This window comes from Festucalex cinctus, chromosome 6, assembly GCF_051991245.1.
Source record: "Festucalex cinctus isolate MCC-2025b chromosome 6, RoL_Fcin_1.0, whole genome shotgun sequence".
Taxonomy (NCBI): domain Eukaryota; kingdom Metazoa; phylum Chordata; class Actinopteri; order Syngnathiformes; family Syngnathidae; genus Festucalex; species Festucalex cinctus.
This window is the reverse complement of record NC_135416.1, coordinates 6,929,858-6,949,886: the sequence shown is the minus strand read 5'-3', so window position 1 is coordinate 6,949,886 and position 20,029 is coordinate 6,929,858. Positions and strand designations below refer to the sequence as shown.

The following is a 20,029-nucleotide window of genomic DNA, read 5'->3' as shown; positions in this document are numbered from 1 at the left end:
TACTGACGACCATTTTATTTGATTTATTACAAACCAGCTGAGACAGCGCCATGCCTCTTATACCGGACTGTCACATATTTAAATCTGAAATGTCACGCTATTACTCATTTAAATAATGATTGATAACACATTACTCCCTGTGTCTGACCATTTATCATCCGAGGCTGGAATATTAGATCTTTGCAACTTTACAGGTTGCAGGCTCTCCACAAGTCAGTGGTTTGTTTGTAATGTGGTGTAATGGTGATACAATCCCCTTTTCAGTATGATGAATGACTCCTCATTCTAAACAGTGGGTCTTGCTCTTCTGACTCATCCTCTAGGTAACATGGACAGACACCACTACGAAACGTTCGAGAAATTCGGCAATGACACTTTCCTGCTGCACCTCGACAACGGCCGGGCGTGAGTACAGAATTTCATAACATAGCCGTGCTGTTTACCCAAGCGACTTTATGGCGTCACTGTGTTGTCGATATAGATTCGGGCGCCACTCCAAAGACGAGCCGTCCATCTTGGTGCCATTAGAGCAGTGTTGCAGGTACAAATATGCAGTAAATTATTACAATTTTGCTGAAATTGCCACCTTTCACGTCTGCTTAGCAACAGACTATTTTTTATTTTTTATTTTTATTTTTATTTTTTTTAAGGTGAACCACTGAAGGTTGATCATCATACATTGAGGGATGTTGGTTAGACCTTAATTTTTTCAAATTTCAAAATAATTAGATTTGGGTTTGAATCCCGTCTTACATAGAAATTCTGCTTAAAGGGGAAATATCCCCCCTTTTTTTGGACAATAATATATTATATGAAGCCCCACTAGTCTACATATGGTATTCTGGTTAATACTGCGTTAGTGGAATATGACTTAAGCAGTATAATCCAGCCGTTTTCATCCATCTCGGGGGCGGCCATTTTGCCACTTGCTGTCGACTGAAGATGACATCAATGTTGCTCAGGTCTCAGGTAACCACCAATCACAGCGTAGCTTCAGAAAACAGGTGAGCTGTGATTGGTCGTTGCCTGAGCAAACGTGATGTCATCTTCAGTCGACAGCAAGTGGCAAAATGGCCGCTCTCTGAGATGAATAAAAAAGGCTGGATTTTGCCTCATATAACACATATTCGACAAATGTAATATTGATCAGAATGTCATGTTTAGACTAGTGAAGTCACATATAACATATTACTGTCAAAAAATGTTAAGGTTGAATTCCACTTTAATTCTGCTGGTCACTATATGATGTAGGCATACATAGATTCTTAATGATAGATTACTCATTGTTGGTTAAAATTACATGAAAAAAAAGATAAGAAATTTCCCATAGCACACCTGATGAGTTCTCGTGGTTGCGAAATACTGCTTTAGACGTTCTGTTAAAAGGTTTAACCACAAATCAGACTACGGTTTCCTCCTCTCTCTCTCATACCCTTGCTCTTCTTCTAGAATCCGCCGTTCCACCTGGCTACGCCTGCGCCTCCTATCCCGGCCGCAGTATCGCCTCAGCGATGTCATGCGGGCCTCGCTTTCCCACGACCCTCTCCACGGCGTGGCCCCGCTGCTGACGGAGCCCCACCTCGCCGCCCTCGACCGGCGCTTGAAAGCCGTGCTGGATGCCGTAAGTCGCTGCATGGAGAAGCACAGTGAGGGCGGGGCTGACGAGGTCATATATGATGACATCAGCCAAACAAAGGACATGAAAACTCCTGCTGTGTCCAGCCATCAACCTGAGTGATTTGTTAAGTTAATACCGTTTTCAGCAGATTGTGAGCAATTCTTTACAAATTGAGGCTTCAAGCTCTTTATTGCCTCTCCTAGTCAAAGTTTGCCGTCATACTATCATATTTAAAACAACCACATTACTTTGTCTTTGGAAAGTCCGTGGGACTGAAAACAGCTAAACACTCTAGTCTAGTGTTTATTGGGGTAATGAAACTAGCACCAATATATTTGTTGTACACTAAGCAGTTGATTTTTGAGCACAAATGGCACATTACTTATACTATTGCAGCTACTGAGCAGTTGTGAAACTTTTTGCATTTGTATGTCTTTTGCATACTGCCCCCTGGTGGCCAACCCATGCTTACCAGAATAAGCATATGGCTGCAATGGGTTAATGTGCCATTTCCATTTATTTTATTTTAACCACTGTAATTTGCCATATTTAAAAAGGCATCATTTATTGTCATGTAACAATTCAGTGCTTTAAAGCTTTTATTTTTAAAATGTCACAAAGAGGAAAATATTGGGTCACCGGGCCATTATCTCAATTGTAGTTACTACCAAAAGTATTTGATGAGATTAAGGTCAGGGATTTTCAGATCTTCTCAAACAAAGTCATTCTAGCATCGCTTTGTGCACCTTGCTTTGTGCTCTGGAACGCAGTCACATGTCATTTTGACAGCCAGTTGAATAAAAGTGTATCTTTGTCAATATAGTGCATTTTGGATTCAATGTAGTTATTGTATAGCTGGAAAGAAAATATGTTCTTTTTATTGAATATCTGTATTTAGTTAGATTCATATTCATATTTGACGAATGCAAATCCATGACTGCTTTATGGGTCTTTTAAAACAGTCTGCTGGTGTTTTAATAACTTGCCTTAGACACGTTTTTGGTTAATATTGCAAGGATCAAGATTATATCCCACTCTGCCACCCGTATTTTTTTTTCTCTCTCTTACTGAAATTAACCTTGGCAGCCCCTTGTAGTTAGCCCCTTGTTTGCGACATGGTTCTTAAATAGGTTTGGGATCTGAATTTTATTACCGTATTTAATTTTGGTATTACTGTTCTTTTTTTTTTTTTTTTTTTTTTTATTATCATTGCTAATGTATTAGCATCTGCATCTATATAGAGTAGTAATAGTTTCACTTGTGGCCCTAATGTGGATAAGCATTGTAGGAATTGGATGAAGCCTGTTTTGAGGGTGCAGTCCTCCTTCGCCTCCTCTGCTCCAGGGTGAGTAATGTCATGAACAGCAAACATTTTTTGGACTTTGAGTATTTTACATTCACTCATGAAGGCTTAAAAGTTAGTTTGAAGGCTCTTAGTTACACTTTAAGAACTGTTGCTGCCGTTTTTATTTGTATAAATAAGCCAGTAGTTCTCATCACAAAACTTAATGAGGTCACTTCACAGCTCGTTGGCTCGCTGGCTGTCCTCTGCCTCCTTTCCTTTCAGGCTTGCTAATCAATAATTTACCTGGCAGCTCATATCGATGGCACCTGCTCCTTTTTCTCTCGCCCTCGACCGCTTGCCCGCTCTAATCCTCAGGCTGAGCTGAATTTTTATTGCAAGTGTAACTGGTCAAGGGCAGAAAAAGGATAAAAAAAAAAAAAGTTTTAGTCTATTAGACAGGTGTTTTCAGTTTTTGGACCATTTGAAGGTGACTTTTAGGGCTTGCGCACGCTCACTCCCTGAGGAACTGCAAAAGTTTGAATGGGGATCCAGACTCTCTAAACTTGTTCAGTTCAGCCTGTCCTCTCTTGAAGCTGTTACATATTTGAATTTCATATTTGCTCTCCCGTCGGGCACCATGTCAGGAACCAGCAGTGACCAGCTGCACAGATCCACCTTATCTGTCTATTCGGTGAGTTCCAATTTTGTATTCTGTCTCTGGAACACATTTTGGCTTTCGACTTGAGAGCAGAACGCGCACGCGTTGATGCTTGTTTTTCTTACTGCAGAATCTGATGGAACAATTCAACCCTGGGCTTCAGAAGCTCGTTGCGTTGGGTAACAGCTATGTCAAAGCTTTCCAAGGTATGTGTTTGTGTGTGTCTATGAATGAACAGCTGCAACAAAGTGGAACAGTTAAAAATCCGTGAATGAGTTTCCTGAATAATTTCAGTGCCATTTGTGTAATGTTGGAGTAGTGGTTGACACATCTGCACATGTATTCTTCATAATGAAGTTAAACATCTTTTTTTTTCTTGAGAGCTCAGTATTATTCGACAGCCTTCCTGAGTCAACATGTCAGCATCATCATCGCTCTCTTTTTGTTTTTCTTTTTGCGTGTGTGTGTGTGTGTGTGTGCATGTGCGTGCGTGCGAGTATTGTGCTCTTTAATTCACCTGAAACCTGTTAAAAATCCCAAACCGTTCACCTTACCCGGATACTTCAGTCCCGCCAGAGTTGTGAAGTTGTCAAGAGACCAGAGGAAGGATCAAAGGAAAGAAAGATGAATGAAAGTGAAATCCAGCACCAACCAGACACCACCTACCACCCACAGAGTTACAAAACCAGAATCTTTCACCAACCCCAGAAACATCTACATTCCAACAGATTAGGAAGACTTCAAAAGACCAGAGGAAAGACTAAAGAGAAAGGAAGGATAGATGAAACAGTGTGAGATCTACAAACACCAGCCTCCACTGATTCAGCGACCAATGGGAGAAGCAAATTTTAATTACACATTTGTATTCTGTAGTAAATGAGCTCAGAATTTCCAAAGTGGTGTTACCGTTTCATGTTTTCTGTATATTTTGACAGCATTAGCCGTTTGTAGTGAGGCCTACTTCAGTGCTGTAGCCAAGATGGGCGACCAGGCGATTCACACACTATCTTCCCGCTCTCTTGGTAAGTTATGACACTAGACAACAATCAACAAAAAAAATCCTTAGCATAATTCTAACCGTTTTTATACTACTTACCTTTTCATGACTGTGCACTTCTGTGAGCGCATGAGTGCATTCCAGTATTTTCCACTAGTGTCACTTTCACTATGACCACCGGGACATGCCGTTGTATTCAGTCCCACGTGATTGGTTCCGCTGATGAGAGCGCACGTGCTTCTGGTACTTTAGATAACTTGAGAAGGTCAGCGTACTGCAGCTTGATGAGCGGTCCTGTTGAGTGACGTGTGTTAAAATATTGATGGGGGCGGTGAGGGGCTGCTTTTTTTCAGAAGTGCTCACTCAGTCTACCGGCGTCCTCACCACAAGCACATTGGTGGCACAAGGTTCAACTTAACATTTGGTTGGCGGTCATTTTTGTGATTTCATAACTTTTTTAATAGTTTTTGCAAACCATGTCACCCAGCATTCTGCAGGTTAATGAAAAAATGCAAAAAACATTTTCATTAACAAAATAAAATCAATTAAAAAAAATCAACTTACGTTCATAAAACGTAAAATCAAATTTCCTTCATTTTCGTTTTTGTCAATTACTATCATACAAGAGTTTTTATTTTATGTATTTATTTTGGCATTGGGATATATCCGTAGTTACAGAATAACCAAGTTAAGTTGTTTTAGAATTGTAGTTTACTTTATTGTACAATACTTACAGTGACCGTACTTTTAATCCTAAACTTGACGAATACAATATATATTATAAAAAACAAAATTAAAGTAGTAAAAATTAAAAGGAAGCCTTTTCGAAAATATAAAACTATAAAATCTTACAAACTTGCTCCAAAAACTGATTAAAACTAACTGAATTTAAAAAAAAAAAAAAAAAAAAAGCAATGTGCCTCTATTTAACTCTGTCCTCACACATTCAAAGACATTCTTGATAAAAGGTAGTCTTATTTATTATTATTATTAAAATATTTCATGCTAGTTTGGTTCATTGAAGACTCAGAGAGTGAAAGGTTGTCTATTCGTGCCCTGCGATTGGCTGGCGAGCAGTCCAGGATGTACCCCGCTCTTGCCCCAAGTCAGCTAGGATAGGCTCAAGTTCACCTGTGACTATAATGAGGGCAAGCGCAATAGTAAATGCTTTATTTGATGTCATAATAGTAACCGCAGTTGTCCGCGGTCCTGTTTCAGGGGATGTCCTGATCCAGATATCTGAAACACAACGGAGACTCACTGCTGAGATGGAGGGAGTTGTCAGTACTCATAATACACGTTCACATTCTTAAAGAGGAAGTCAACCTGAAACATTTCTTGACAATAATAACAGAATTAATAAACATGACATTCTGATTAATATTACATTTGTGGAAAATGAGTTATGAAGCAAAATCCAGCCGTTTTTATCCACCTTAGGGTGCGGCCATTTTGCCACTTGCTGTCCACTGAAGATGACATCACAGTTGCTCAGGCAATGACCAATAACAGCTAACCAGTTTTCTAAAGCTGAACTGTGATTGGTTGTTACCTACTGTGATGTCATTTTCACTCGAGCAAGTGGCAAATGGCAACATTTTGATATTGATAAAAACTGATTTTGCTGCTTAACATATTCCACTAATGCAATCTTAACCAAAATACTGTATTTAGACTATGGGGCTGCATAGAACATATTGTCAAGATTTTTTGGGGGGTGTTGCCTTCCCCTTTAATTCCACACTTGGCTCCTAATGACATGTAAATATTTGTATTTCCACTAAACCTGATAATGGAAACAATGGCCTACTGATGTTATTATTTTCCCTGCTACAGTTCCGATGGTTCCAGGTGGAGGTATTACAAGCCATGGAGAAGAACGTCAAGTTGGACGAGGAGTACATCGACGTGAGGCTCGAAAATGGCTTCAAGGAAAAGCAAAAATGTGTCGCTGAGTGTCACAGTGTGTTTTGCAGGGTAGCCGGCGAGTGTATGAACTGGAGGTGAGGAATCAAGCCGAGGCTTTGGAGAAACAGCTAAGAAGGGGAGCCTTCAGGGACTCTCTGGTAACATCTATACATGAATTTGGAGAACAATGTGACTTGTGCATATAGTGAATCCAAACAACTTACATGAACAGAAACTCAAGTTGTGTGTTCTTTGTGTTACTAGGAGAGCAGCGACTACATGCAATACTTAAAGCAGAGCCAGCAGGAGATCCTGAAGGAGGAGGAGAGGAGATATCGTTTTCTGGCAGAGAAACACTGCGGTCTCACCCAGTCCCTTCTCTTCTTGGTTAACAAGGTATAAGCACCCAAACACACACACAAAGCTGCAACTTTCAAGTGAGCAAAAGTTGCAATGTTCTTACAAGCAAAGCTTATCTAATGCGTCTCAAGAAACTATTTGTCAAAGTCACAAACAAGCAAGGGCATGGCATTAATAAGCAAACAGCTGCAGGCCTTTTTCTGCTTATTGCTGTTTGATCAGGCCAGGATTTAATGAGGTGAGCACCTTTTCTCATTTGTATTCAGACAGGCATGTCTCTCCAGCAAAAAGCGGAGGGATGGAAGGAGAAAGTCAATGAGACCAGAGGTTCCGGATCTCGAACGCCCACGAATTTGGACCAAGATGCACAGGTACGAGTTATTCTCAGTTCAGTTGAGTGACAATTGTAGGTGCTATTTCTTAGTCGATTAGAGATGACAGATTGGCACAATGATGCATCTTGTTGGACATGTAGCACTCTAAATGAGCAACTAGCGATGTATGTAACATAAACTTTCACGTCTCTGCAGTTGCGAGGGTCCGTGAGCTCCCTGCTGCAGACGGTAGCCAGAGATGACGACATGTCTTGGGCCAGGCGGGAGCAGCAGGCGCTGGGCAAGGTGCCCTCACGAGGTGGGCGTCCAGCAATTTTTGTAGTCAATGGCACAAATACTGGGATTGTGTTTTGGTATTGTCATATTGTAACATATTAATGGTGTGGGTTGCCAGTACTTCAAGCATTTTTATTCCCTAGTTGAGGAATTGTAGCTCTCTCGAACAACCATTCTATGTGGGGTTTTTTGGGGTTTTTTTTTGTTTTTTTTCCCCAAAGGCTCTTCATTTGACAAATTTTCCTTTGTTGACTATGGTGAAAAGTAACAATCATCAACTATTATTGTTTTAAAGCTGCTCAATGCAAGAAATTGAATTTCGAATCGCTACTGCCATGTGTGGCTGAAAAATGAAACTGCGCACTCTTTTCTTCAAGTACACACTGGGACTTCACATCCACAGACAGAGGACGGGAAATTCGAACTTGAATCCAGTCTGAAAACTATTGGCGAGACTAGAGTCTTTGCCGAGTACCCATTGTGAACAGGGCTCCCTCCCTCTATAGTGGTAGGCGAAAGAATCACAATCTCAAATATTTTTTCGAATCAAGTGGAGTCATTCGTTAAGCAGAGATAGTTGTCTTTAATTTTTAGGTACAATACATTTTAATGTAATCTTTTAGAAGTTTTTTTTTTCAAATATTTATTTAGGTACGGTTTTTTATTAAACCTAAAGCCTAAATCATTTTTTGTATGTCCAAACTCTGCATAATGTTACAGTGGCATAAAGTTATATTACATATAAATTTTAGAAATACAACCTCAACCCTGTTTTTGATGAACACTTCCAACTATGGGCCTACTACTCTAAAGTATTTCAGATTTTCTCCTTATGGTTGCACTTGGTGAAAAACATGTGTTTTTTTTTTAATTTAGTTGTTTAAAAGTTTAAGAACCAGCAAATCTATTTAGGGTGAATTTATTTGGCATTATTGTACAGTCCTGTTATTTCTATTGTTGCAGACACAATAAGCGTGTTGCTGCCCCCTGCTGGTTGAAGGCATGTGCAAATGCAATGTGGAAACCTTGTGTGAGCTGGCGTACCGGGTACTACCATGGGAAGCAGTTACATCTCCTGCATAGTAATCTCTTTGTCCTCTCTCCAAAACTCAGCACCATCACCCCTCCCCAGCCGCTCTCGCTCCAGCTCGGTGGGAGAATCTCTGGGCCTGGGTGGAGGGCTCCCAATGAAGGCCCTGGTGTCTCACCCCGCCTCATCCAACCCCAAGCTACTGCCATTCACCCGGGGCGAGACGGTCACCGTGCTGGTCCAGGAACCACGTAACGGCTGGTTGTACGGTCGCAACGACAGCAGCTTAAGGTGTGTTTCCTGTCTGGGAATGTGACAATTTTGAAGAAATTATCTCATTAATTGCTTTGACCTTCTCCAGGCAGGGATGGTTTCCCGCTGCTTACGTGGGCCCCGTTGATGATTTCGACAGGTTGACCTCATTTGTGCAGCTTTTCGCTCACTCTCTACAGTCCACACATCTGATATTCTAAAAAAAATTTTCTCAGTGGCGATTCTCTCCGGAGTAACAGTATGAACAACCTGCTGGACCCGGTCGACACCCAAAATGACCAATTAGAGAGCAAGAGCTACGGCGATGTCCTTCCGCCCGCCACACCAAACCACAGAGCGTCCGTAGACTTCCGTCCCGTTTCGCCGCTCCCTGAGAAGAAGGCTGAACAAGTGTTGGAGACGAAACCTGTTCAGGTATCTGAGGCACCGCCACCTCCACCTCCTCCACCTCCTCTTCCTAAGAGCTTGAATCTCCAACGGGGCTCTGTGGATTTGCGACCGGTTTCTCCCGCGCCTGACGCACAGGTAATAGAGGATGGTAGATTGATCAGCGATGAATATCATCTTACAAAAAAAAAAAAAAAGAGTGATTGAATGCTTTTTTTTAGGCTTTATCACCAAACGGCCCACCCGAGAACCCTCTATTTCCAAGGTAATTCAATTGACAAGGTTCTGTTTCATTTGACTCCCACTCGTGTTCTATCACACACGATTTGTAACATCTTAACTGAGTTTTAAAATATGAAATATGTCAAAGTGGGAGAAAGTCACGTATGTGAAAGTCATAAGTAGGACTTAAGTCTTCATCTGTAAAGGCATAGTGTGTAATATTTAGCGCCATCTAGTGGTGAACTACTAATTCATTCATTTTAAAAAACACTATTGATTTCAATAATATGCAAAAAAAAAAACAAAAAAAAAAAACGTCTTATATAATCATAGGTCTAGTCGGTAATTATATTACATGGTTGGAACCTTACCTTAACAAGAGGCTGACATGTTTCACCGCCATCTTCCCACTCCAGATGCCCAAAGGACAACTTTGTGAACGTAGTTAGCCCTGATTACAGGTAGTGTCGGGCCCAATGGGTCGACTGCCGCTTACCTTCCACAGCTGGGGGTCGCCCTCTGCTTTGCTCTCGCAAGATTTTTACTCGCTTCTTCCACTTGGTATATAAATAAAGATGACTTGACTTTGCTGCTCTTGTTAGACACTCGATCCAGCCTATGGATCAGGGTAGCTCCCACTAGCCACTCTTGCTAGCTGCTCTGGCTAACCCCAGCTCGCTCGGTATTTTGCCAATATATTTGCTCGCTCACAGCAAATAATAATTCGTGGTGGGCTTGCGAAGTGTGGTCTCTCTGAGTCACCGTACTGCGCGTACTTTGAAACGCATGCGCTTCAGCTGCATTCTATTATTTAGCGACATCTAGTGGTGAACTTTTACACACTGTACATTTAAGTTTCAAGCATGTAGTAGATTAGTGTGGGATAAAACAAGCAAGTCAAGATGAATCTCCACTAACTTTCAACCAAGTCATTATAATTAATGTATTTTAGCCAAGCTAGTCCTACAATTTGTGAACTAAGTGACTCATGTTATGTGACTTGAGACTCGCTGGAGATGAAGGGTAAAAAAAATGGTGTTACGTTTCCAACTAGATCTGTGTGCGTGCGTGTGTACATAGACAATGGCAAATTCTGCAAGGGATTGTGTGACATTTTCCATCATCCTCTCATTTCAGAGGCACAAACCCGTTTGCCACCGTGAAGCTTCGCCCCACCAAGACTGATGACCGATCCGCCCCTCGCATCCACTGATTGCACCAGGCCAGGTTCGGGGTTTGTACGTGAAGCGGCAATGATGAGAACACAAGCACGTTTAATTTCATATTTACATAGATTTTCGTTCTTCAGTGGGATGTTTTCACATCTGTACAGTGAACCCTCACTATTCTTGGGGGTTTGCCCTGACGCAAAGCCGAACTCTGTTTTCAATGTTTACACTTTAGTTCAGTAGTCTTACATAAGACAGAAATAACACAAATACAGATTTACTTGTAAAGTATATATCGGTATATTATATTTATTGGTTATTGATCGATCGTTGCCGTGGTCTTATATAAAATATGTACATATGCATCTTTCTTAGACTTTCTGTTCTGTAAACATATGCTGTCCACATTCGTTTTCTATTCTGTACATGAACTGTGATTAACTCAATGCTGATTTGGCGTCTCGGATCATTGACAGGGTTTATACTCCTCTTATTTCAATGCTGATCGTGTATTTTGATGTCCAGCAGCTTTGTTTTGAATGTAACAACAAGTAAAAGAAATATCCATTACGCAATACTCTTTTATTATCATTTCTTACTATCTTCTCTCACTTCTTGGTTGTGTTTTTTTGTGTCATCTAGAGGTGGATGAGAGGGGGTGCATGGTGAAGAGGAGGAGGATGGAGGTGCACTGGCATGTGACCAAAATATTAAAATAACAAATAATGAAAAATAATCATTTGGAATACAACAGCACTAGCACCAAGCTATCTTTATGAGCTCATCAAGAATGATTGTGACCCGATACAGAAGTACATTTGATACCGAACAAAAAACATTAAACCCAAATCTGGTAACACCTCTTCTAGGACGCTGCCTGTTGTCGCGGGTGAGGCCGGTCCGACTCCATGTGTGGGTTTCCCCGGGAAGGGGAGAGGAGTTTGATGGTGGCAGGTACAAACTATGAATTCAGGGAGGTGGAGGAGGACGTCCTGCTGTCTCCTACTCATGCACCATCGCTTCGAACTCTGGTGAGGAAGAAAATGAATAAGACTAGGCTGTCACTATTTCATCTTTTTATAGATTGATTTTTCGAATAATCGCCCATTACCCCCAATGTTTTTTTTCTTAAAAAAAACAACAACAAAAAACGTGTTATTATATTCTGTGCACGAGCATTATTAAATAGGAGTCGATAGCGCAGTAATGCTAATTGCGATTGCTAACGGTTTAGCTTAGGCTAATTTTGTTGGTGTCTAATTTTGTAATAATGCTCATGCACAGACATCCACTCAATTCAATTCACATACGTATGTTGTATTGCGAACTAAATGGTGGTTACTGTTTGTTTACCTTAAATGGTCATCGCTAGCATGCTAATGCTAAAGTTGAGTTGAGTTGAGTTTTACATTTATTACCTTTTAATTTCTCTGTAGACTTATAGTTTGAGCTGGATTAAATTTTTATAGGTTGACATGGCATTGTTTGTATTCCGAAAACTTAATAGTTTACTGTTTCATGTTATTAACTGGGACGCCTATCCTACTGTTTCTTATTTTGACCGCATAGGTTGTCAGACAAAGCTTCCGCTCTTCTCTCACCGTCAATGCCGATCTTGCCGTCGCCGTCTTTGTCTGCGGCTTTGAGGAACACTCTTGTCTCGTCGTCTGTCAAATCTCTGCCGTCCTTGGAGAAACCCTTCAGCACGAACCTGAGGAAGATGGAATGTTTCTCTGCATCTTATAGGAGGACTCGACAAAAATGTTCTAATTTTTCGCCTCACTTAAGCTCCTCTTCTTCTATGAAGCCACTTCCATCCACATCCAGAACCCGGAAGACCTGCTTGACGCTCTCGGCCGACATCGCCGTCATTCCCACCAGGTCGAAGAACTTTTTAGGGTCGAACGTCTCTGCTACTCCGCAAAAACAAACAAGTAGGCAAAAGAGCCCATCAATATTCATCCAGTGTCCTTTTTGTGTTAAGTGGGCTACACATACAGATAATTGGACCGGATTTGAGCATGTTTCCATCTTTGCTGATCAAAATCAGCAAGAGCCTGATTATTGGACATCTTGAGAAGATTATCCTGCTGAGTATGCTGTGTTGTGGGGTATGTTCCAGGTAATATTTCCTACCAAATAGAATGAAAACACTCTTGGCCAGCAAGTGTCAATGTTGAACCTGTTCACCTCTCTAACACTGAGTAGCTTCGTCTATGAATTCAACGACACTTTTCTCCTGCATATACTGTATGTGAATTGTGGTTCATGGATTCATCTCTGCTGATTTTTTCTATTTCTTCCAGACCTTTCCTAATTTTTTGCCAAGAAGCTCACCCATTGGCTGTTTTTGTGTTTTGTAGCGCCATCAGGTGGCACCTTGGTGACCAGAAATGTTTAAGTGAGTTGAGACTTGACCGCTTATTCCTCACAAGGGTCACGGGGGCTGCTGGCGCCTATCTCAGCTGGCTCTGGGCAGTAGGCAGGGGACACCCTGGACTGGTTGCCAGCCAATCGCAGGGCACACAGAGACGAACAACCATCCACACTCACAAGCACACCTAGGGACAATTCAGAGCACCCAATTAACCTGCCATGCATGTCTTTGGAATGTGGGAGGAGACCGGAGTACCCGGAGAAGACCCACGCGGTCACGGGGAGAACATGCAAACTCCACCCAGGAAGGCCGGAGCCTGGACTCGAAGGTTCGAGTCCTCAGAGAGTTGAGACTTGAGAAGCTTAAATTGGGGGGGAAGGTTTTTCTTTTTTCTTTTTTATTTATTATTATTTTTTTTTTTGTGTGTGTCAATTGCTCACATATTTTCACTTTTCACAGGACTCAGTCCCTGCTGTACCACTCTTTGTTCTTCTGGATGCAATGTGGTATCAGGCTGCCTCTCACAGGTTAGTCTTGGTACTACAACAGAAATCAGGTTTGGGGGAGGAAGCTTAGATTCATCTGTGGTGAAATCTTTAGTGTTAACAATTAGCATGTGTTGTACCCGCCTTTAGTGCCAACCTTTTCCAAACACTTTTTATAAGCTCTGTTCCAACAAATGCTATGTAGGTTCAGGCGTGAGAAAAAGTATTTACCTCATTCCTTCCTTCCACATTTTATTTATTTATTTATTTATTTATTTATTTTTTCAGATCAGTGGTTCTCAAACTTTTTGCACGCAGGCCTCCATTTTCGCAGACAGCGCACGCGTGCTTGGGCGTAAAACCTAGCGCATCCCGATCGTCAGTTTCAAATATTTCACAAAGGCTACCCATGTAAAACATAATATGGGGTTTGTAAATGAATATGTCATTTATTTAAGGAGAAGAAGAAGTCTGAACTTAAAACCAATTGTGATGCTGTAGTGTGGCCTTTAAATGGACATCTAGTGAGAAGTACAACACAGGTCATCGATCCAACCTGCAAAGGCATCAAGAGCTTTCTTGATCTCCTCCGCTTTCAACAGGTCCGTCATCACCATCCTGTCAGCTGGAGGAGATGCAGAGGAAACACAAAAGGTACAGAGTAAGTTGCGAGGACAGTCCACAATACCATCAGCAAACAAGGTACTGTACAAGCTGCACTCAAGCTTCTGTTGTTAGTGCCTAACCGACATCCATTAAACTTAGGAGTTGCATGAGCACATTTCAAATTGAATGGTGGGGAGTAGCATTCTAAGCCTTGTTTTCTCCAACTCCAAAATTTCCAGCCCAAACTGTCCCACTTTTCCTTTGTGGGGTTTTATGTCAATATTTATATCAATGTTTTGTTTAATAATTGGCTATAAGGGGTGTCAAAGTCTGGACACATCAACCACTGCGAAATTAGTGCCTGAAGTTCACGACTTGTGAATGAATTTGCATCAACATTTGCATCGCAAATGTTCGTTATCATGTTGCTAATCCAATGAAAATATGTTTTTGAAAATGTCATTTCTTGAAATTACACACCTTTGGTAATATCTCCAGACTTTTTGTCTGGAGATATAGCAACATAACGTAAATCACATGCATGTTATTTAAAAATATCAACAAATACATCTTTTAAAAATATATTAATCAATAATTTGTAATAATAAGTAAATGTCAACTTTTTTCTTTCAAATAAGACAAAACTATACTGTATTGCAAGCCATGAGGCAAATCTTGCATCTTTTCAGACCTACAGTAAATGCTGTTATTGCAGCAGAAAACAAACTAACTGTAATTATCTCATTAGCAGCTGAGACTAACTACTGTAAGCAGCTTGAGCGGGAGACGGAAGGCCCCAACTGTTTGCCAAATATGCACGGGCGCCAACAACGGTATATTTAGCGTGCACGCTAAATCTTTTGCATGTGAGGGCGGCTGTGGGCGCATTTTTAAAAAGGAATCCACCAAGTTGTTGGCAGTTTGGCCTGTTACGCAGTCAGCCTCTTATGTAATGACACAGGAAATCGGACAAGTGACAAACTAAATAATAATAATAATAATGATAATAATGTAGATATACAACCGTGACCCGCCCGGTAAGTATATCATACATATGTAAATATATACCCAATGAATTAATAGATATAATTTTACCCATCCAGCATGCATATTTAAACATATTCAAACTCTAGTGGGTTAGGAAAACAACCCAGCATTTCTTCGTGTGTTCACTTGGACAAACAAGCTGCAGAGATCCCTCCTGTCCTTGAAAATGAATAGCCACTCGAAAACTCATTTCCATTATCCACAGTGAGGGGTGTCTGTCTGCCAGCCGCAAGAAGCTGAACTTGTTGTACGTGTCGTGTATTTTTGTGTATTTATATACATCTTTTCACTGCAGTGTCATACAACACAGCCAAACACTCCTCTTGTGCTGTTTGTCCTTCACTTTGCACTTTGCATCACACTGCACACCTGATTCCACGCCAATTTTAATTGTCAGTCATTACAAAGAAGTGTTTTGCGTTTTAGGTGGGATACGAATGTCCCGATAATCGAGATTTTGTACCAGAATAGCTTCCCCACGCCCCACGTCAGGTTGTGCTAGGATGGTATTTATGCTAATGCTAGTATGTTAGCTAATATATTGTTGAACCTCATGAAGGTGAAGGTGGTGAATAATTTAAGTATTGAGTAGAGTTGTTTATGTAATATAAATTCATGATCGTGTACGTGTCAAACGCATGGTGTTGATGCTTTACATTTTAAGTGATTTGCCGCCATCTTGTGTCACCTATACGTGATTGCAAACCATTTAGTGGCTGCATTAGCTATTTGCGGATTTTCACCATTTGCAACAGAGCTGGATCACTGAACACACCTAAATAATGGATAGCTTGGTTTGAAATAAGAAGTCAAGGAACAAACTGTAGAATATTCAACTATTGAGGAATTTATTTTGAAAAGGGTTTAGGTAAGAAAAATGCTTGCAAGACTTTAGTCTTATTAAAAGTGAAAATAATTTGGGTACAAACTTTAACATGAAACAAATTGTTTTAGCAGGCCACAAAATAATTGACACGTGATATGTGGAAATCCCTAAATTAATTTTAAATGAAATGTTCAGTATTTTAACGTTACGTTGGAGAGCTACCACTGAATTATGATTGGATGATAGCCTATCATAGAATGGCACATTTCTTAAAACGGGCTACTTCAACTAAAAGTATGAATGAGTCCAAATATTTTTTGGAAGGGATGATCTGCATAGTTTAATTTAGTATACTTTTTATTTCTAGTCAGCAATTCAAAAGACAATGTGTTGTTAGTTGTTTTCCCTTTTTTGGTGGCTTTGGAGCACCGCATAACACTTCCTGGTTACCAGTCTCGCTCTGGTCCGCCCCTGGTCGTGCGTATGTGGATCATCATCAGAGGGAACTCTCACTTCCTGATGCTTCTTTCCACTGCACAGTCATTCACACTTTTGAAGCCATTTTGTTTGCTTTCTACACCGTCTGACACCTTCAGCCATGTCGCTACCGCAGCAGCTACGTGATGAGAGGTGAGTGTCCTTTCACTGGTTGAGGTCCAGTAATTTACTGTTTTTTTGTTTTGTTTTGTTTTTTAACATAGAAGAAACCACAACTAATTAAAATGACCATTGTTGAAGTATAAACATTAAAAATAATATGTACATTGAGTTGATTGAGTAACATTTTAGAATGTAGAAATCACAGCAAATTTAATTCTCTGTAACAAAATAGAAATTGGTATTGAGATACTAAAATTTTGGTAAACATGAGTAATTTGTTTAAATATGCATGTATGGAATGCATATTTACATGTATGTTTGTCCTGTTGTATCTATGTATACATGTTGTGCGTTTCTCATATTTGCCAAACTGTCAGTACATATTGGAAAGGTAAGCGCTACTGTCATTGATTGGACAACAAAGTGTTTCCTGTTACCTTTTTACCCATCTAGTGACTTTGACCAGCTACCTAATAACGTCCCCATCAGTGCCACCATTGCGGATATCGAGGAGAAAAAAGGCTTCATCGACTATTTTGTGAGTTTGAAAAATAACACAATCTAAAAGCAGGCTCACGGCGACCTAGAAAACGTCTTCGTCTTCCTTCCACTGTGGCAGAGATTTGTTGTTGAGGTGAAGACCAAAGGATCGAGCAAGTATCTGATCTACAGGCGCTACCGAGAGTTTTTCAGTCTTCACCAGATCCTGGAGTCCAGATACTCTCCAGAAGATCCGGACAGACCTGGTCCCAACACCTGCGTGCTGCCCATACTTCCAGGTATCTGGTTAAGAGAACCTCTCAGTCACTGTCGATTTATTCATTCTGGCATCCAAAAAGTTTTTTTTTTTTTTTTTTTGCCTGCTGTGTGCAAAAAGTAGCTTACAAACAATTTGGCCTTTGATTGCGGTGCTGGAGTTGCGGCACACCTGTTTGCGAGATCGGTGTAGCTGTTGATTGCACCACAGGAGGCCGTTTAAACGTTTTGTACCAAAAGTACTGAGAAAGCAATAAAAGCGCTTAGAATGGAGAAAAACATGAAAGTGTTGGACTGCCAGAAACACTTATGTATTATATCAGCTGTTTGTAGTGACTCAATGTTGGATTTTTGCAATAACTGACTTGGTTAGCTCATAAACTGACTGTTTTGAAGCCTTGTGGTATATAGTGGGAGAAGTCAGTGGTGGGAAGTAATGAATGAATGAATTACTGTCCTTAAATACATTTTATAGGATTGCATTTAATTGACAAGTATAAGTCAGTGGCTTGATGATGAAAAGGTACATCCATCAATGTTTGACGTCAACACTGAGCCTGCTAGTTAGCATAAAAAGACGCCTAACATTGAGCTAGCTAGTGTCAGCCATCACTATCTGGTTAGCTTGCTAGCTTGAGGAAGCTGCTGTGACTTAGAAGTGTGTAGCTTGCTTATAACTGCTCTCCTTTTAAAACAAAAATGTCATCCATATGTACAACATGCAGTGAAAGACTATTTTTAACATTCAGTGTGTGTAACATCACTAAGTAGCATTAGCACGACTGCTCTCGTCGTGTTTCTGTCCAATGAGAATAGGGAATTTGATCCAGAAAATAACTTGTATTTCAGATTTGGAATTTGGAGATACAGTACCTCCTTTCCACTGGACAGCAAGTTATTGAGCTAAAACATCTGTATGTTGTCCATCTGAGTTTTATTTCTTTTACGCCTGCTGGGTTTTCATGGGTGGAACTTGATTAATGTGCTATTTTAAAGTTTGTTGGTTTATTCACCAGCGTGGGTTTGAATTGAAATGACTCATATTCATCATTTCAGCCCAGTATTGCATTATTGATTTTTTTTTTTTTTTTTTTTTTTACATTCAGGATTTGATTGCACCTTTTTTTGGAATTCGAAAGTAGCAAAACCTTTTAAAAGTGTGCTGCTTTGAATGTATGCTACCCAATCACCATTTATCTTTTGCGGAAATGGAATACATTATGATTTCAATCAGTCTCACTCACTGAATGGGAGGACTGGGGTGGTTTTGGAGGGTGGGGGGTGGGGGGGCGCAACTTTTCTACAAACTTTAGCATCTGCCACGGAGGAATCTGGTGGATAATATTAGAGCTGACGCGTTTAATTGCGGAGCTCATCAAGATGGAAAGGGAAACCGAAGGAGAGGCATGGGATGATAGCATGTCAGGCGACAGGAAAAAAAAAAGACATATGGTCTTCTAGGGCACTTTGAAACAAGTCATTAGAAAGCGGAATGATTCTCTTTTGACTAGTAATTTTGATGTAATCCAGGATTTTCCAGCCATGTCGATTTTGCGAAACAGATCTCTACCATTGCAAAGATGAAGGTTAGAAAAGACAATTTGATTCGATTCAAACAAACTCGTGTCACAGAGTGGCTGAGTCATTTACTGCTTTAGCGTGAATGAGAGCAGGAGGAGGAATTGATTGAATGTGAGCTGAACATTAAGACCGAGGGTCATTAAGAGTGGGCTAAATGGGATTTAATAACAGCATTAGATGGCCTTGGGGCCGGGAGTGATTTACTCGGTGCCGCCTCATCTTTTCTAGACTTACAATGGTTGTGTCGTTTTTGGATTTCTGTCTTTATAATGTGGGCCTCATTTGAGAAACTGTTGAGTACTAAACTTCAGAACTAAAACCACCACTAGCTGAATACTAACAAATTGGTAAAATGCCATAGACAGTCTAATGAAGCTAGGATTGACTTTGCACTGTTTTAAAACCCTTTGAGCAACATAACATTAATCACAGGCATATACTCTATATCGTCTTTTAAAATTTATTAATTTTAGAAGGCAAAAATTGTTTCTTCCACTTTTATGAACATTAATGATCCTTAAGTAACTGTTTAAAAAATACTTCACGACAGTTTACTCTTGTTTTGGTTCTGAATGTGGAGATGGGATTTTATCACTTTTGTTTGGTGCAGGGGTGGGCAAGAAGACCATGGACACCCCAAAAATCTTGAAAATCCTAAAATATTAGCTTTTAACCCAAAGTTATGTACCGTATTTGCCGGACTATAAGCCGCGACTTTTTTCACACACTTTAAACCCTGCGTCTTATACAATGATGCGGCTAATATATGTATTTTTTCCGCCGCCAGGGGCGCTCGAGCGGAAAAGGTAAGAGTGAGACAGGTGGAATATATGTTTCGAGGAAGATGCAAGTTTAATGTAACTTGGTGCTTTTTGTGCATGAATAAAATTAGCATGAACAGACTCTCATCATGGAAAATACAAGAAGTCTCAGTGACTTTTACCGGTATTTTTAATGGTTATTTTTAGCCAGCCCTGTTAGTTACGACCGTATTGCTGCTGTGTTACTGCCGCGACACAGGCACTGTTTGAAAAGAAAAGCTAAGATATATTATTAAACCTTTGAAAACTCTTTCTGTGTACCATCTTTCTTTGTAAATATCTCATGTTTCAATGTGGGCACATGCGGCTTATAGTCAGGTGCGGCTTATGTATGTACAAAATACTTTTTCCTTTAGAAAAGTACTGGGTGTGGCTTATAATCAGGTGCGCCTTCTAGTCCAGCAATTACGGT

The 20,029-nt window shown here is 40.4% G+C and overlaps 4 protein-coding genes across 11 annotated transcripts in view; 3 read left to right on the top strand and 1 right to left on the bottom strand.

Annotated features, from left to right (window-relative positions):
- Positions 1-2,436, top strand: part of LOC144020718 (extracellular serine/threonine protein kinase FAM20C-like) — a 33,682-nt gene extending 31,246 nt beyond the window's left edge. The window contains exons 9-11 of the mRNA XM_077524458.1: positions 324-405; positions 482-541; positions 1,450-2,436. Coding sequence (XP_077380584.1) covers positions 324-405; positions 482-541; positions 1,450-1,738 — 431 coding nt within the window. The 3' untranslated portion in view covers positions 1,739-2,436. The remainder of the gene's footprint in view (positions 1-323; positions 406-481; positions 542-1,449) is intronic.
- A 105-nt stretch (positions 2,437-2,541) lies between these two features.
- On the top strand, positions 2,542-12,437 carry baiap2l2b (BAR/IMD domain containing adaptor protein 2 like 2b). 4 transcript variants are annotated; one of them, XM_077524463.1, is made up of 14 exons: positions 2,542-3,594; positions 3,692-3,767; positions 4,497-4,583; positions 5,777-5,838; positions 6,395-6,466; positions 6,535-6,624; positions 6,731-6,862; positions 7,093-7,197; positions 7,357-7,459; positions 8,551-8,758; positions 8,829-8,879; positions 8,956-9,265; positions 9,349-9,392; positions 10,487-12,437. In XM_077524463.1, the coding sequence occupies exons 1-14, from the start codon at positions 3,541-3,543 to the stop codon at positions 10,560-10,562; spliced, it is 1,470 nt and encodes a 489-aa protein (XP_077380589.1). In that variant the 5' UTR covers positions 2,542-3,540; the 3' UTR covers positions 10,563-12,437. The 4 variants fall into 4 exon arrangements, with proteins under 4 accessions (XP_077380589.1, XP_077380587.1, XP_077380586.1 ...); XM_077524461.1 differs by lacking the exons at positions 2,542-3,594; positions 3,692-3,767 and adding an exon at positions 9,766-9,810 and having other exon boundaries at positions 3,831-4,583; XM_077524460.1 differs by lacking the exons at positions 2,542-3,594; positions 3,692-3,767; positions 4,497-4,583 and adding an exon at positions 9,766-9,810 and having other exon boundaries at positions 5,658-5,838.
- The window catches only part of pvalb7 (parvalbumin 7), a 17,093-nt gene continuing 8,149 nt past the window's right edge, over positions 11,086-20,029 (bottom strand). Inside the window, exons 2-5 of the mRNA XM_077524469.1 lie at positions 13,937-14,005; positions 12,302-12,431; positions 12,120-12,229; positions 11,086-11,546 (exon numbers count right to left, since the gene is read on the bottom strand). Of these exons, the coding sequence (XP_077380595.1) occupies positions 11,521-11,546; positions 12,120-12,229; positions 12,302-12,431; positions 13,937-14,005 (335 nt within the window). The 3' untranslated portion in view covers positions 11,086-11,520. The remainder of the gene's footprint in view (positions 11,547-12,119; positions 12,230-12,301; positions 12,432-13,936; positions 14,006-20,029) is intronic.
- Positions 13,283-20,029, top strand: part of ncf4 (neutrophil cytosolic factor 4) — a 23,938-nt gene continuing 17,191 nt past the window's right edge. For 3 of the 5 annotated variants that reach the window (XM_077524466.1, XM_077524465.1, XM_077524464.1), the window contains exons 1-2: positions 16,497-16,997; positions 17,079-17,238. In XM_077524466.1, the coding sequence (XP_077380592.1) occupies positions 16,749-16,997; positions 17,079-17,238 (409 nt within the window). In that variant the 5' untranslated portion in view covers positions 16,497-16,748. The other 2 variants (XM_077524467.1, XM_077524468.1) reach the window with 2 other exon arrangements.

Excerpts from the sequence above, each read along its gene's own strand:
- baiap2l2b (XM_077524463.1), top strand. The coding sequence starts at position 3,541 with ATGTCAGGAACCAGCAGTGACCAGCTGCACAGATCCACCTTATCTGTC. Across the intron at positions 8,759-8,828 it reads CGCAACGACAGCAGCTTAAG|GCAGGGATGGTTTCCCGCTG; the intron begins GTGTGTTTCCTG and ends GACCTTCTCCAG. Across the intron at positions 9,393-10,486 it reads GAGAACCCTCTATTTCCAAG|AGGCACAAACCCGTTTGCCA; the intron begins GTAATTCAATTG and ends CTCTCATTTCAG.